This window comes from Momordica charantia (genome assembly GCF_013281855.1).
Source record: "Momordica charantia cultivar OHB3-1 chromosome 6 unlocalized genomic scaffold, Mcharantia_2.0 BLBB01000006.1, whole genome shotgun sequence".
Lineage (NCBI taxonomy): Eukaryota > Viridiplantae > Streptophyta > Magnoliopsida > Cucurbitales > Cucurbitaceae > Momordica > Momordica charantia.
Genome location: NW_028275164.1, coordinates 2,824,060 through 2,840,159, shown reverse-complemented (window position 1 = coordinate 2,840,159; position 16,100 = coordinate 2,824,060). Strand labels below are relative to the sequence as shown.

Here is a 16,100-nt window from a genome sequence, read left to right as displayed (position 1 = left end):
TAATAATAATAGTTTTATTGTGTAGTGGTTCCACTAATAGTTAAACCAATTATATTTGTAGTCTTTCTATTTCAACTTTGATTTCAATTTAATCTCTAATATCTGTAAAATTTTCATTATTATCCCTACCATTAGATTAAATGCTTACAAGTGATGAAAAATAAGAATAATATTATTTATGGCTATAGTCTATAAAGAGTTACAAATATATTATAGAGATTATTGATTGCACTTCAAAATATCTGCCACTATGCCAAATATCACACTATGATCATGTTTATGGTAATGATCACTATTTCGATGGTTGTTACTCTTAGAAATATCTTAGGCCTTTAAAACATATATACATTTTTTTGGTTTTTATTGAGTGCTCGAATTTGGATTTAGTATCAACACTTAAGCTTCTTGTCACTATGTCAATATTAAACTAAAATTATTGAGGTAGGAATTTGGCCTAACAAGATTATTGAATTCACACCAATATTTTAGAATAAAAAGACTTTGACGAAACATGCCAAACAAAATATGTTAACCGCACGCACTCCAATATTTAAGTCATATAGAGTTTATTGAAGCATAGAAAGAATTAGGACTTTCTTAGCTTTACTTTGATTATGAGATTATAAAACTTAGAGTTATCGAGATATCTTTTCCTTTTTGAATTACTTAAATCTCGATATTTCGAATTTGACACCCCTACATTGATGATCAAGAGAATCTTCAAATGCGATGGTATTCTACGTTGCTTTATTTGAACCTCGACCTAATAAGCTTACTATGGGCCATGACCCAACGGTGGTCAGCTATCATGTTGGCAGGCCGACTCACAGGATGGTTGACTCTTTACTTGTAAAGAGCTGGTCCCAACACGTTGCCTGTCAGCTTTGGTTTTTGAGTCGGATCTACTCTTTTCCAGGTCTCGACCTTTGAGTTTTCAGGCGACTCTTTGAGATTCAAGATTGACCCCTAAATATCACATTTAATTCGTTATTGGTCCGCTTTATTTCATGTATAACAAAAATGTCACATCATGAAATTCATTTATCTATGACATTATTTCATTTAATACATATAAATGGTAAATGTACTCGTTAAATATGAAAATAGAAAAATTATATACTTCTGACCAGAAATTATTATATATTAACACGTGGCTACCACACGACCATCCGAATATGTTCCTCGAGTTATTAAATGAATCCATCTCCAAGAATCAAACATTAAAGACCCAACATGTTTGTGGACATTAATGTAAATTCATTACAAAACATGAATATGTTCATTATATAAAGTAAACATTATTGTCACCATTTGGATAGGCTTTAAAGTTATACCTAAAATCCCAACAAATTATTTATTGGAAACATGTGAGTTTGCTCTTAGAAAGATAACACATGTGTCTATTTAGGTCTTCCAACAATCAAACAGAAATATTCCTTAGATATCCATGGAAAAATCAAGCCTTTTTTGTCTAGCAGAAAAAATATATATATTTCTCAATTTTATCGGTAAAATGTCGATATCAATGGATATTTTTGTAAAAGTTAGAAAAATTAAAAACCGTAAAAAGATATTTAAATTAACAAATAAACATTTTTTCATTTATAAATGAGTTAAAAATAATTAATATTAATATTATATATATATATATATATATATTAGTGACATTTTGTTGATATTTTTCATATTTTGTCGATTTTCTTGTACTATGATGAAAATGTTGATTTACCCTTCGTCGAACCCATTGAAACATGGATATATTGATGGAAATGTCGACGTATCGATGGATATTTAGAACGATGATTTTAAATATGACTTTGGTCACGTTTTTGCTTTTAATTTTATATAATTTTTGAAATTTGAGGAGTAGTATATATATTTTAGTTTAATTGTTTTACTCGAGAGAAAAGTTAAAAAGAAAAAAAAGAGAAAGCTGAGAGAAGAGAGAAATGGAAGGAAATATTATTTAAAATTGACCTTACTAAGGCATTGACATGTCATTATCTAACATATCCACCTGGCTTTATTCAACAACACCTATAATATAGATTTTTATTTCAATAAAGGAAAAAAATAACAACACTTACCATGTAATAATCTTTAAAAGAGTTTTCAAGGGACAGCTCAGTTAACAAGAATTTACCAAACCGACTTAGAGATCTCAAATTCGAAGAATTCTATATCAAAATTTTTTGATGTTTCATAGATCCGAGTCTAAAAGGACACACGTCCTTTCGAGGGGGAGCAAGCTCCAACTCTATGTAATAATAGTAAAATTATGTTTTTTCACATCTCAAAGGCTAAAATATGATTTTTCAAATTTCATGATTAAATTAAGTTCAAATTTCCGACGACAGAAAGTGTAATTCTATTATTAGAATAACATGTATGTGAGATGTCAAAATTAACCCCGTAATTGTTTGATCAAGCGAAAACGATCCGTGGCATCTCGAGGGAGTCCAAAGTCTTTTTGCTTGAATTGACTTACTGGTACGACGTCGTTTCATACGCCTCTAACCTCATCCACTAAAGTTGCGTCCTTCCCATCGTTTTCGCAACCTACAACCGGATCTCTCGGTCACCCAACAAATTTTATTCCAAAAATTATAACCATATTTAGAATTGTCGTCCCAGGAAGGAAAATCAAAGAAATATTAAAGGAAAATCGAAGAGAAAAAAGGTCATAAGAAAGACCTATTCCAGAAAGAGTCGGTAACCTTCTGGGTCCCACGAAAATTGCTGATGTTTAAATTAATTTTAAATTAAATTTCGAATTGAAAGTCTTTTGTATTTGTTTTCTTCAGGTGGTATAAATAGAGGGGAGCGAGGGAAGACATGCGGGATTCACCATCATCGCCGAAGAGCGGTGGTCGGCTGTCGCTAATGGAGAATCTGCTCGGACTTCTCCGTATTCGCATCATCCGTGGTGTCAATCTCGCTGTTCGTGATGTTCGTAGCAGCGATCCTTATGTCGTCGTCAAGATGGGCAAACAAGTATATATCTTCTCCTCTATTCTTCTCTGATCATCACCTTCGTTTTTGTTTTAGGTTTCTTTCGTCTGCTGGAGTTTTGGATGTAAATTAGGAGCTTTTGTGTCGTTAGGTCATTTGGAATGCTGTAAGATCGTAAACTACGGAATAATTTATTGATTTGTTTAGAGAAGTAGTTTGTTTTCTGGAGAAGGGTTAAGAATGAGTAATGATTACCAATTGGTGGAATTTATGATCGGATTGGTTATTTGGTATGATTGGCGAGGTAGCAGTTACAGCGTACTTGAGGGGAAGGATAATTGGGCAATGGGCCAAAAAGCCTCATTAAGAGTGGGACTCTGAAATCGCCTGTTGGTTTTGCAACTTCTGGGTGCGGAATAGAACTTGTGTGGGTGGACCTGAGCTGTTGTTAATCTGGGTTTTTTTTTCTTCTAAGGGACGAGATGATTTAAATTCTTATCTATTGAATTAACTCATGAAATTTCGTTACAATGAATGAACATCATGATGAATTGTAGAAAGGGATTGTGCCTTTTTAGGCAGGTCAATTCCTTCGAAGATTTTAATGGTCCAATGAACAATGACGTTAAAATGATGACTAATTAGGATATCTTAATGTTAGATATGAAATTCTGGTTTCCATAATGATGTGTACGTCTAAGTTGTTGTTTCTTATTAAGGAAAAGATAGAAAGAGAGACAGAAAATTAATGTTCATGTACTGATGCTGCTGAATACATTCGTGCTTGTGAACTCTCAATTTAGAAACTGAAGACTCGGGTGATAAAGAAGGATGTCAATCCTGAATGGAATGAAGATCTAACTCTTACTGTCAGCGATCCGAATCTTCCAATTAAGCTGGTAATCTTTCTTTATTTCTTACTCATTCTATATGATGCTTATTTTCTCCGTTAAAATGATATATATGTGGTTGCTTTGTCACCAATCTAGCTTCTTAAAATTTCCATGTAGACATAATTGAACTTGAATTACAAAGCTGATGGTTTCTTAGTAATTGCAATTGATGAAAATCAGGTTAAGCTCTTTTGCCTTGTAGACAACTGCGTTCTTTCCAAGTTATAAGTGATCATTCTCGAGTCCCAATGGTTGCTTCCATGAACGCTATCGTTTTGTAGCTTTCTGTCATATTCCATAATAATTATTATTACATCGACAACCACCGGAACAGTTATTTCTCAAATAAACATGATCATATTGTGAGAGAAAGCTGGACTTTTGTGGCACTCTTCACGTTTGTGAATCCGAAGAACTGTTAACTGTTAAGAATGCTGTTTTATATTATTGTACTTTAACCCTTTTCTTTTGCTTAGTGTTTGTCATTTCTTGTTTTTTCAGCTTTTATGAAAGCTATTTTTATGAGCCATTTGTTCTAATGCCAAACTAAAATCAACTTCCGTTACTTTCTTCATTGGAAACCCTGCTTCCTTACATTGCATTAATTCCTTAAATTCATCTCCGAGTTGGTTACAGACTGTTTACGATCACGACACATTTACCAAGGACGATAAAATGGGACGTGCGGAGTTCGATATCAAATCGTTCATGGAAGCCCTGAAGATGAACTTGAAAAATCTTCCCAGTGAAACCATAATCACACGATTGCTACCGAGCAGGCAAAACTGTCTTGCCGAAGAGAGCTGTATTGTGTGGAAAAATGGTAAGGTAGTCCAAGATATCTACCTCAGATTGAAAAATGTCGAATGCGGGGAAGTCGAAATTCAATTACAGTGGATTGAACTTCCAAAATCCAAAGGCTAAAAGACGATTCGGTTCATCAACACCCCTCGCTAGCTAGTAAGGTCATTCCACTCTCTATGGTTTTCCTTCTTCAAGATATTTGTATAGGATTTCTATCATTCTTACGATTCTATGTATCTTAGTCAGTCTATATTATGCTTGATTTGTAGCATATTATGTAAGGATGATAGTCTCTTCGACTTCGGCTTCTAATGAATATCTTGAATAAGTTGATTTTACTCTTGATCTGTATTTTCCAATGTAACTTATAGTTTCATTCTGATTGAACTTGAGTTATTTTGATGCTCTCTATTATGTTAATTCGTTTATTTCAAGTTATACATCGGTTAAATTCAGGCTAATAAATCTTACCTTTTATATTATACACTATCTCTAAGACATTATTGAACCCAAATTTCTTTAACGTTGTTTTTGGTGTCATTTAAGCATATGTTTTTCAAACTTAAACTTTTCCATCTCAAATTTAATTACCAAAACTTTATTAAAATTGTGAACTCGGTGTCTCTTTAGAATTGGAAACTAGAGCCTATAAAGCCTATAAAACCAAGTCCCACAAGTCATTATTAATAATAATAATAATAATAATACTAATAATTACTTGTTAAATATACGTGTATTTAATTACATGCCATGTATTTTAAAAAATAGAGGACGGCTGGAGGCAAAAAGATCGACGACGGCCACGATTGCTGTTGAAAAAATTGCTAAAGATAATAATATTGATTATAGCAGTATTATTGTTATTGTTTTTTCCTAAGTTTAAACTTTTGTTTTTGTTTTTTTTTTCCTTTTTAAAATAAGAGAAATAAGAGTAAAGATATAAAAAAATTTATATAGAAAAGATAAATTTTTTAAATAGAGATTCATGTGAGAAAAAATTAGAAAGAAATTTATTAGGGACAAATATGTGGAAGGAAACAATGAGCATTAGAAGAAAAAATTATAAAATTTAAAAAATAGAAATATGTTTTTAAAAACTACTTTAACTTTTTTAAGAAAATTTTTTAATAAGAATTTAAAAAAATTTTAAAAAATTAGAAAATAGAATATTTGAAATTGGTTATTAGATAAGTCTAGTTTTCAAAAACCAAAAATATAAAATGAAATGTTTATCAATGACCTCTTAATTTCTATTCGCCTCGATAAATACGTTACTTGGAGATATATACATTGAGTCAACGTTACTTGGACATATATACATTGAGTCAATTATATTATGTAAATTAATGTTCTTCTATTCAATCTTTTTTTAAATATATAAGCTAATAATAAAATCTCATTTTATAAAAACACCACACATTGATAATGTTTTTCATTATCAAGTTTTAGTTGTGTATGTATGAGACCGTGAAAACTTGTACGGTCAAAACCGAGTATAGCTCAAGTGGTTAAGGAATCTATCTCTGACCAAGAGGTCATGTGATTCGTACAAATTGACTTGCAAGTTAAATAGTGTTTGTTCCCTTTTGTCCTATTGATTACGTATGTAATGAGGTCTTTATGCCTCGTCTTGTCATTTATATATTCATCTTGTCTTCACTCGTCTATATCTTAAGCCAGCCTTATATAGAGTATAGTTTTTATTGACTTAAGAAAAAGGACAACCTTCTCCCCCAAAATAAGGCAACCTTGATAAAAAAAAAAGTAGTTAATTTTCAAAGCAACTTACTTTAAATTGACCTAATCCAAATACAAAAGTTTATTCTTTTTCCTTAAAAGAAGATTTTTTAGGTTAATTGGCTAGGGTTTCTAGCTTCACTTGGCCTCCGTAGGGACTTTTTAAAGCTTATTTTTAAAAAAGCCAACTTTATGGATAAATCAATTTAATGGGATCTTCACTTTTCTACTCTATTTTTAGATTTTCTTAAAAGTGCACATATTTCATGAAAATATTATTATTAATGCATGTCTCTCTTTTTTAAGAAAACAATTATATTAAAAGCCATATTTTGGGAAAAAAACTAAATAAAATGAATCATTTTCAAACTTCTAAAGTAAAATGGTAACATTTTGAAATAGAAGGTCTAGATACAAACTTAATTAAAATTTTTGTGATGAAAATATAATTATCTTTTTAATTTTTATGCTTAACTTGTTTTACTGAAATATTTGTGATTTTAAGAGTTTCATTTTCATCTATATTATTTTAATTAATGCGTAAATAAAGTTGTAGCATAATACAAATATTTTTGTGTAACATTATATAATTTCTACAATATTCAATTGTATTTGTCATAAAATAATGTAATATGATGCCGTGGCTTTATGTCATTTCTTACATGCACTCATAGAGATAATGAAATTGACAAAATAAATAAAGATTCATCATTATCGGTCCATTTTAGTTGAGCATAAATTTAATAATTGCAATATTCATGTGTTGTGTCAATATATTAATAATGAAAATATATATTAAAAATGTTTATCAACGTTACATGCAAATGAATTTTTTTTTCTTGTATGGGTACATGAACATGAAATTTTATGTTAACACGTCCTATCGATGAATAGAAAAAAGAAATCATAAAACTTACAAAAATACTATACATAATGAATAAAAAAATATCTAAAACCAATTCAAACATATATATCATCGACCTTGAAGGTTCAAACCTCCATCCTAACTAAAAAAATATTAAGATTTTGTAAAGTTATAGATTGGTCATTCCATTTGATTATTTGCTAGTGATTTTTATCCTTGATGATTTTTACCTTCATCATTGACGAGTCGAGATAATTGACCATTATCAAGAGAAAGTTACGCATACTTGGACTAGTTGAAATTACTAACGTTTTGATCAAAGGGAGCTAAAATAAGGGCTAATTGCAATTCAACATACTTTACAAAAATATTGTAAAAATATATCACCTAAAAATAATTGTAAATATAACAAAATCATCAATATACGTGTAAATGTCAATCAATAATTTGTCAAGATAATTATTAATCAATATATTACAACAATGAATAATATAGAATTTAATTGGTCGTATAATAAACTTCCTAAGTATTTATTATTATTTAAGTTATTATTATTTTTTAGTACAATAAGTGGAGTGGAGGATTCGAACTCATGACCCATTGATCAGAGATATATGTTAATTACTGTCGAGCTAACTTCATGTTAGCTATTATTTAAGTTAATTGTTGATTAATGTCCCATTTTAAAAAATTGTTATATATATTTACCACTCTTTCTTCCTTTATGAATTTAATAAATGTAGAGACAGATGATTGAACCTTCAACTACAGAAGAACTATGCTTTGATTGAGCAGCTACTTACTCGGGTTTACGGATAGAAATGTTTTTTTTTAAAGAACAAAATGTGATTGGTTGAGAGTGAGTAATGGTAGGGTTGCGAGTGGTGGGGAATTTTAATTTTTGAGGTCCCATTTATTACGTTATTGTTGGTTTTGTTGGCTTCATATTCTCTATGTTTCCCTCTTCTATCTCATTGTCCTCCTCCACTAATTACCATTTGCCTAACCTCCTCGCGTGCCCAACAACAGTGCTCCCACCACTCCCTCACTGCCCTCTTTAACCCCATTCTATTCTAACTCTTTCTCTTTGTTTTCGAGTTGTATTGATATCGACCTCTCGGTTCACAAAGTCTAACTAATTCAAAATATCGACTTTGATCGATTCCTCTCGCTCACACCCGGGCCCTAGATTATGTTTGTGTTAAAGACAAGTTCTTTGCTTTCGTGCTTGAAAATAAATCAACATGTTAGTTATTGTATTATGTACTTTGTCTCGGATCAGGTCATTAGATTTGCATAGAATTAGGAAATACATGAATAGGATGATTTTAAAAATATATGAGAAATATTGGAGAAAGATACATTTATTCACTTATTATCAATCTATGTTTTTTTTAGTGTAACGAGGTATTAGAGTAAGTTGTAGTGCATTCAAACTACTACTATATTACTTCATAATCATTTTAATGGATTCTTTTTTGAATTCTACAACGAGTGGAGACGAAAATTTGAACTTATACATTTTGGTATAGCTCTTAAGCTATATGCTCAAGTTGGTAATCATTTATTAAATTTTTGTGGTGGTAGATTGAACGACATCTTAATTGGAGAAATATGTCAATTACCACTCGACTGGATTTAGTATAGGATATTTTATATTAATTTTCATGCCCTAAATTTTATTTTAGTCATGTCACAATTATGAATCTGAATAAACAAACTAGCAAAAGTTAGAAGGGAGGAGAAGAATAAAACAGAGAGGTACTGACATATCCGAATCTAAAACCCATGAGTTGCAAAAAGGCGAATCCAAGAAGAAGAAAAAGTGTGTTTAAAAAAAGCTTCCATAAAACCCTCCAAAGTGCTTATAAAGAAAGCACAAGCTTTCCCATTTTGCTCCCCTTCTTCTTCATCTTCATTAGATTTCCTCTGTTTCTCAACCTCCCCAAAACATGATCACATTATCCGATTTCTACCATGTCATGACCGCCGTCGTACCGCTCTACGTCGCGATGATATTGGCCTACGGCTCCGTCAAATGGTGGAAGATCTTCACCCCCGATCAATGCTCCGGCATCAACCGCTTCGTCGCCCTCTTCGCCGTCCCCCTCCTTTCCTTCCACTTCATCGCCTCCAACAACCCCTACACCATGAACTTCCGCTTCATCGCCGCCGACACTCTCCAAAAAATCATCGTCCTGGCAGTCCTTGCTGTATGGACAAAGGTAAACACTCAAAATTAAGTTGATGGGTTACCGTAAATTTAATTAAATTAAAAATCTGTTCCGTTTACAGGTGAGCCGCAGAGGGTGTTTGGAGTGGACAATTACTCTGTTTTCACTGTCGACTCTGCCCAATACTCTGGTCATGGGAATTCCGTTACTCAAAGGAATGTACGGCGAATTTTCCGGCAGCTTAATGGTTCAAATTGTGGTGCTTCAGTGCATAATTTGGTACACTTTGATGTTATTTATGTTCGAATTTAGAGGGGCGAGGAATTTGATTTCCGAGCAATTTCCCGACGCGGCGGCGTCGATTGTCTCCATCCATGTCGAATCCGACGTCGTTTCGTTGGACGGCCGGCAGGCGTTGGAGACGGAGGCGGAGATTAAAGACGACGGAAAACTTCACGTCACCGTTAGAAGGTCCAACGCCTCGCGGTCGGATATTTTCTCCCGCCGGTCACAGGGGCTGTCGTCGGCGACTCCCCGGCCGTCGAATCTCACCAACGCCGAGATTTATTCGTTGCAGTCATCGAGAAATCCGACGCCGAGAGGTTCCAGTTTCAACCACACCGATTTCTACTCCCATTTCGGCGCCGGCCCGGACGTCTACGGGCAGGCCACGGCGGCGTCGAGGGGGCCGACGCCGCGGCCGTCGAATTACGAAGAGGAACAGCACGGCGGCGGAGGGAAGAGTACGACGGCGAGGTTTCATTACCATGGGAATCCGGCGCCGGCGCCGGTGACGCCGCATTACCCTGCTCCGAACCCAGGAATGTTTTCGCCGACTGGTTCGAAAAACTTCATCGCGGGGAAAAGAACAGCAAATGGGCAAGCTGCGCAACACAAATCCGACGAAGGTAACCGCAAAATTAACAAGATTATAAAGTTAATGGGTCAGTTTTTTATTCGTAATTTTGATCCATAGGTAACAATAAAGATCTGCACATGTTCGTATGGAGTTCGAGCGCTTCTCCGGTGTCAGACGTATTTGGAAGCCGCGATTATGGGGGAGCTGAAAGCCATGACCAAAAAGAAGTGAAATTAGTGGTTTCTCCTCGGAAAGATGGGGAGAGAGAAGAGTTCAGCTTTGGAAACAGAGGGATGAACAGCAGCAGCAGCAACCACAACCGTCATGAAATGGGAGCTGCAGATCAGAAGGGATCATCGGAAAATAACGGGGCGGCTTCGAAGACGATGCCGCCGGCGAGTGTGATGACGAGGCTGATTCTGATAATGGTGTGGAGAAAACTCATCAGAAATCCCAATACTTATTCCAGCTTGGTTGGCCTCACTTGGTCCCTTGTTTCCTTCAGGTACTTCGTTGATAATTATTTTATTTTTAAAATTTTAATATGAGATATGTTTGCTTGTAATTTCTTTGAAATGCTTTTACCAACGTTAAAAATCATACCTGAAAAAGATAAATGATATATAAAGCGAAGTTTATATATTTTTTTCTTTTTTGTTTCTATTCCTTCATTTTCGCAAAGAAAAAATAAATTGCATGTTTCTAACGTACATGAATTCAAATATGATAAAATAATTTTTTGTTTGTGTTTTGGAATAAATTAGAAATAGGAACAAAAAAGAGGAAACTCGATGAGAATGTAATAAAAAAAAAACAAGCAACAAAGTTAGTAACAAAATGTTTAGATTTCTTAAAAAAATTATAAACGATAAACAAAAAAACAGAAATGTTACCGAACGAGTCCTAAACTACTACTCCTAAAAATGGAATTTCATCAATATCAATATAGTATCGAGGAAGATCCCATCTTTCATGCCCATTAGTTTTGAAAAATCAAATAACAACATAGTTTGGATATATTTTTTTTAAAACTGTTTTCTGATTATTTATTTATTTATTTTGGTTTGCAGGTGGCATGTTGAGATGCCTGCCATTGTAGCACAATCCATCTCCATTCTTTCTGATGCTGGGCTCGGTATGGCTATGTTCAGTCTCGGTACGTAATTACCTCAATTTTGTACTAATTTCTAATATTTTGAGTATTATTATTTTTTAATTTAATCTGTATTGTTCAAAAATTTGTCATTTTAGTCGCTTTTTATTTAACATTTTTTAATCATAACCTTCGATCAGTGATTACAAATTTAATTACATGACGAGATACTAATTTTTAATGTATTTATTTAGGTCGTCTAATTTCTTCTCTACCCACTTGCTAAGTATCTTGTCGCATAAATTTAGTAATATATTAATTTTATCATTCATCTACAGAAATTGTATGATTCAAATGGATTAAATATGTATATGAATGTTGGTGACAACATGTAGGTATATTCATGGCTTTGCAACCAAGGATCATAGCATGTGGAAATTCCATAGCAACTTTTGCGATGGCAGTCAGATTCCTTACAGGCCCAGCCGTTATGGCAGCTGCTTCAATCGCGGTTGGCCTCAGAGGTGTTCTCTTACATGTTGCTATTGTTCAGGCAGCTCTGCCGCAAGGGATCGTGCCATTTGTATTTGCAAAGGAATACAACGTGCACCCAGACATTTTAAGTACAGCGTAAGTTCTAACCATTAGAATTTATATAGAAATCAGTAGTCTTATGTTCAAACTCTTGTAATGTTATTTATATTTTTCTTATTAATATTTACGATCACTTATTTGCAGAGTGATATTCGGGATGTTGATTGCGCTCCCCATAACACTGGTGTACTATATTTTGTTGGGGCTTTGAAATTTCCATAGACATGATCAGAGAATTGGAGTTGATTTATAAAAAATGCAAAATGAAAGAGCCAAGACACCACAGAGGAAGATAACTATATTATTAACCAAAGAAGAGAGAGTGGGAAAAAGGATTAAGAGATGGATTTTTTTTTTCTTCTCCATGAAGTTGCATTTTCTAGTAAAGTTGTATAATCAAGTTTGTAGCAAAATTGTTTTACATAAATGTTTCTTTCCTTTTGTTTTTTTTTTTTTTTTTCATTCTTCTTCATCTCCTTCTTCTTTGTATTTTTCTTTTCGTACAAGATCTCGTCTTGCAAAATGAGAAAGAAAAGAAAAGAGAGATCGACATGGAGATGTGTCTTTTTCTTTTAATTTTTGGTTAAGTTTGTATTTGTCGTATAAAACATAATTTGCAGCTAAACTTGCTTTTATGACTGAGATTTAGCAACCAAAGGTAATTTGTATTTTTCCTAAAGGACATATATATCAAACCTAGTTTGAGAAAATATTTACATAAAAAATTTTTAAATAATTATATAACTATTATGGGTGCAATTATCGTGCATTTTTATTACTCAAAAGTTTACATTAAAATCAGCAAACAAACATGACAATTGGTTAAGTCATTACAATGTGGGCCAAAAAGTTAGAGCATTAAATTCCACTAAAAAAAGGGCAACAAAACACTAATCTTTGATTAAAATAGTCAAGAAAAACACCCTTAATTAATTAAAATGAATGGATAGTGAAAAAGATTCTAGATCTATGGGTTTTCAAAATTACAATAAATTGATTGATAATTATTTTCAATAATTTTGGTAGGTTTCTAAATTACTTATAATAATAAATTATTAGACAAATATATCAATTCATTAAATTTTTATTAATGAGGGAATAGGAATTCAAACATTCAAACTCATAAGGAAAATTTTCCTTATAGATGCTTTGATAAGCTGTACTAAGGTCAATATAAATTATGTAATTCTTAACAAAGTATTGGTGAAATGGTAATTTTATATACTTGATTTAATTTTAATAGACTATATTAATAAAATTAAATCAATTATGTCAAATCATGTCAATTCTAAACTAACTCAAACTAGTCAAGGCATATATTTTAAATCAAAAATTAAAACTAATTTAAAGCCATTAAAATTATTTTTTTACTAAAGGAAAGTGAATGGTATGCTATAATAGAAGTGGAGGAACCCTCAGAATTTAATTATAATACTGGAAATCTTTGGAATATTTAGGGGACAATCCTCACATTTCCAAAAGCTCTTTTTCTTTTTTCCAATAACTTCTCACCTTCTTCACTACTTGCATATATTACCTTTTCTCGACAGTTATCCTTTTCATATTCTTCGTTTGTGTTTGTGCTTTGTACAACATTCTTAAAACATGGTACATTTTTCTTTCTTCCTTCAAATTATTGTCCTTTTTGAAAGGGATGGTGAGCGGTTTTGTGATGCTCGAAATCAACGAGGAAGAGTAATCGTCTGGGTAAGTGAAAAGAGGAAGTACATTCACAGGAGCGGTTTATTCATGTGTTTCTAGCTTAGTCCAAAACTTTTGTCAAGAGAGTTGTTCTCCCTTTTTGATCAATGGATTTATAAATCACCTCAGTTTAGACTAAAATATTTTTTACAAAAAATTAAATATTATAGTAATGAAAAATTTCAACTTCATCATAAATAATAAATTCTTCGTTTGAACGTTGTCGTCTTTTAAGATAACATCATTCAGACAGAGAATTAGAATTGATTTATTTTTCATTTATTTTCACAAATGAAACTCAAATGATAGGTTGTTGAATTGAAATTCCACTTTTTACCCATTTGTATCTTTGAAAAGACAACATACACACGCGAGTAATTTGGTAAACTAAGTTATAGATATTGATATTTTTTTCCACGTCATCTTAGAGAGAACTTTCCAAGAAGGAATAATTTTGATGGAGAATAGTCATTCATTAGTTTTGGACAAACTAAATCTCACACCCATTTAGCTAAATTGAATTGATATATTCCACCTTGTGTTTGTCATGTCAAAGCTAAGCACACTTATATATCTTTCAAACATACACTTTAAGCAATTCATTCAAAACACCAATAAACAAAAACACGAAATTCTTATCAATGTGATCACATATAAAACACGAAAAAGAACAATGAACAATGAAGAAATTCGATCGTACGTTTTCGATTTTAAATTCACAATGATCACGATAGAGAACAAAATAGAAATGATTCAATGGAACTACCAGAATGTAGTTATCATTGTATACTTTCATGTCGCATATTTAATATTACGAGTTATTTTTGTTGAGTTTGTAAGAGTGCGAACAAAGTCTCGGGTTGGTTAGGAAAGGGAGTGATCCATAGTATATAGATGAGGACAATTATCTCCATTACATTGATATCATGTATTTTTAGTGAAACCAAAAGCAAAGTCGTGAGTAGTATGCCCAAAGTGGACAATATCATACCATTGTGGAGATACTTGGGATACGAGGGGTACCGTTGTCCTTAACAAATGGCATTAGAGCCATGGTAAAAAACCTAGCTGTGTGGAGGAGATCCTCAAAGGTCGAACAAGAGTGATTGGTGAGTCTAATAGTGTCATTACGGAACTTGTGGACGGATCTTAAAATCGAACAAAAAGTGCTCGAGGTGGCGAGCAAAAACATGTTCTTTGCTTGGATGACGAGCAAGACATGTCCTATCAAGTCGGGGTAAACTAATAGAAAGAATGGCGTAGCTTTGTTTGAGGGGAGGAGAGATTGAGAGTGCGATAGAACAACCCCAGGTGTTCCCATAACGTGGTCCGTGTAGCAAGTGTTCTGGACGTGTTGGATAGAAGTAGGCTCCCATTCCTTGCATGGAGTAGATGAGTTATTGCATGACTATTCGAGGCAAAGATACAAGTGACACTTTGTTCGAGAAGAGTATTGGACAAGGACAATTATCTCCATTGGTATGAGGTTTATATAGACAAGGACAATTATCTCCATTGGTATGAGGTCTTTTGAGTGAAACCAAAAGTTAAGCCGCGAGGGTTATACCCAAACAAGAGTATCGTTGTCCTTAACAATTTTGTGGGCGTTGTTAAATAATTTATTGTCACTAATAAACTATACATAAAATGGAGGAAAAAGTCAAGGAGTGGTGGGAAAAAGAGTGAGAATGAGAGGAGTTTATTTCTTCAATTGCACTAAAGAATAAAACCACAATTTTTTGGGGTCAAGATGCCTCTCCATTGCATTTGATTAATCAACTTTGAATTTTTTGCCCTAATTCCCATCCTTCTTTTAGCAATTAGGAATGGTAAGGCTTGTAACAAATTGAAAATCGAAACGAGAAATAAGAAAAAAAAATTCCTAGTTTTTTTTTTTAATTTCTATATAATTTTGAGGATGTTACGGAAAAATGAGAAACAAGGAATATAAATAATTAAAAAGATTTACATTTTTTAATTCAATTAGAAAGGAGAATCTTACAAGGAGCCTTAAAAGTAATGTACAAAAAATAGCTGAGGATTCATAAGTGAAGAATATGTTATTGTACATAAATTTAGCAGCAAATTTTATGGTCGGAGTCATCATGTCTTTCAATTTTCATCTAGAAATTTTGGAACTCTTGTTTTTATTAGGCTTGTATCAATCTATATTTTCCTTTTTTCTATTTCTTTTTTTTTTAATTATCATCAACAATTTTCAAATATATATATATATCATCAACAATAGATTTTATTCTTATAATTTATAAGAATAAAAATTGTTTAGGTTTTAATTATAGAAGTAATATTTAATTTTATTCGATAAATTATTGGGTCATAACATTTTAGATGTGTGATTGAATATATCTTTTCGTTAATAATTTTCAAATTAATGGTTAAATAGCGGTGTGTTTATACTATGAATAAA

At 32.5% G+C, this 16,100-nt stretch overlaps 2 protein-coding genes across 2 annotated transcripts; both read left to right on the top strand.

Annotated features, from left to right (window-relative positions):
• Nucleotides 1-2,804: 2,804 nt before the first annotated feature.
• On the top strand, nucleotides 2,805-4,987 carry LOC111006803 (protein C2-DOMAIN ABA-RELATED 4). The gene is made up of 3 exons (XM_022278876.2): nucleotides 2,805-2,994; nucleotides 3,756-3,851; nucleotides 4,482-4,987. Exons 1-3 carry the CDS (start codon nucleotides 2,836-2,838, stop codon nucleotides 4,767-4,769), a joined length of 543 nt encoding a protein of 180 aa, XP_022134568.1. The 5' UTR covers nucleotides 2,805-2,835; the 3' UTR covers nucleotides 4,770-4,987.
• A 4,017-nt stretch (nucleotides 4,988-9,004) lies between these two features.
• Nucleotides 9,005-12,606, top strand: LOC111006868 (putative auxin efflux carrier component 1c). Its single transcript, XM_022278953.2, has 6 exons — nucleotides 9,005-9,476; nucleotides 9,547-10,333; nucleotides 10,402-10,789; nucleotides 11,355-11,440; nucleotides 11,773-12,007; nucleotides 12,116-12,606. Exons 1-6 carry the CDS (start codon nucleotides 9,204-9,206, stop codon nucleotides 12,180-12,182), a joined length of 1,836 nt encoding a protein of 611 aa, XP_022134645.1. The 5' UTR covers nucleotides 9,005-9,203; the 3' UTR covers nucleotides 12,183-12,606.
• The last annotated feature ends 3,494 nt before the right edge of the window (nucleotides 12,607-16,100 follow it).

What these genes read in the sequence shown, in the direction of transcription:
- LOC111006868 (XM_022278953.2), top strand. Translation starts at nt 9,204, where the DNA reads ATGATCACATTATCCGATTTCTACCATGTCATGACCGCCGTCGTACCG. An exon ending in TATGGCTATGTTCAGTCTCG is followed by an intron (nt 11,441 to 11,772) that starts GTACGTAATTAC and finishes GACAACATGTAG; the next exon opens with GTATATTCATGGCTTTGCAA. An exon ending in CCAGACATTTTAAGTACAGC is followed by an intron (nt 12,008 to 12,115) that starts GTAAGTTCTAAC and finishes ACTTATTTGCAG; the next exon opens with AGTGATATTCGGGATGTTGA.
- LOC111006803 (XM_022278876.2), top strand. Translation starts at nt 2,836, where the DNA reads ATGCGGGATTCACCATCATCGCCGAAGAGCGGTGGTCGGCTGTCGCTA. An exon ending in TCGTCAAGATGGGCAAACAA is followed by an intron (nt 2,995 to 3,755) that starts GTATATATCTTC and finishes CTCTCAATTTAG; the next exon opens with AAACTGAAGACTCGGGTGAT. An exon ending in CGAATCTTCCAATTAAGCTG is followed by an intron (nt 3,852 to 4,481) that starts GTAATCTTTCTT and finishes AGTTGGTTACAG; the next exon opens with ACTGTTTACGATCACGACAC.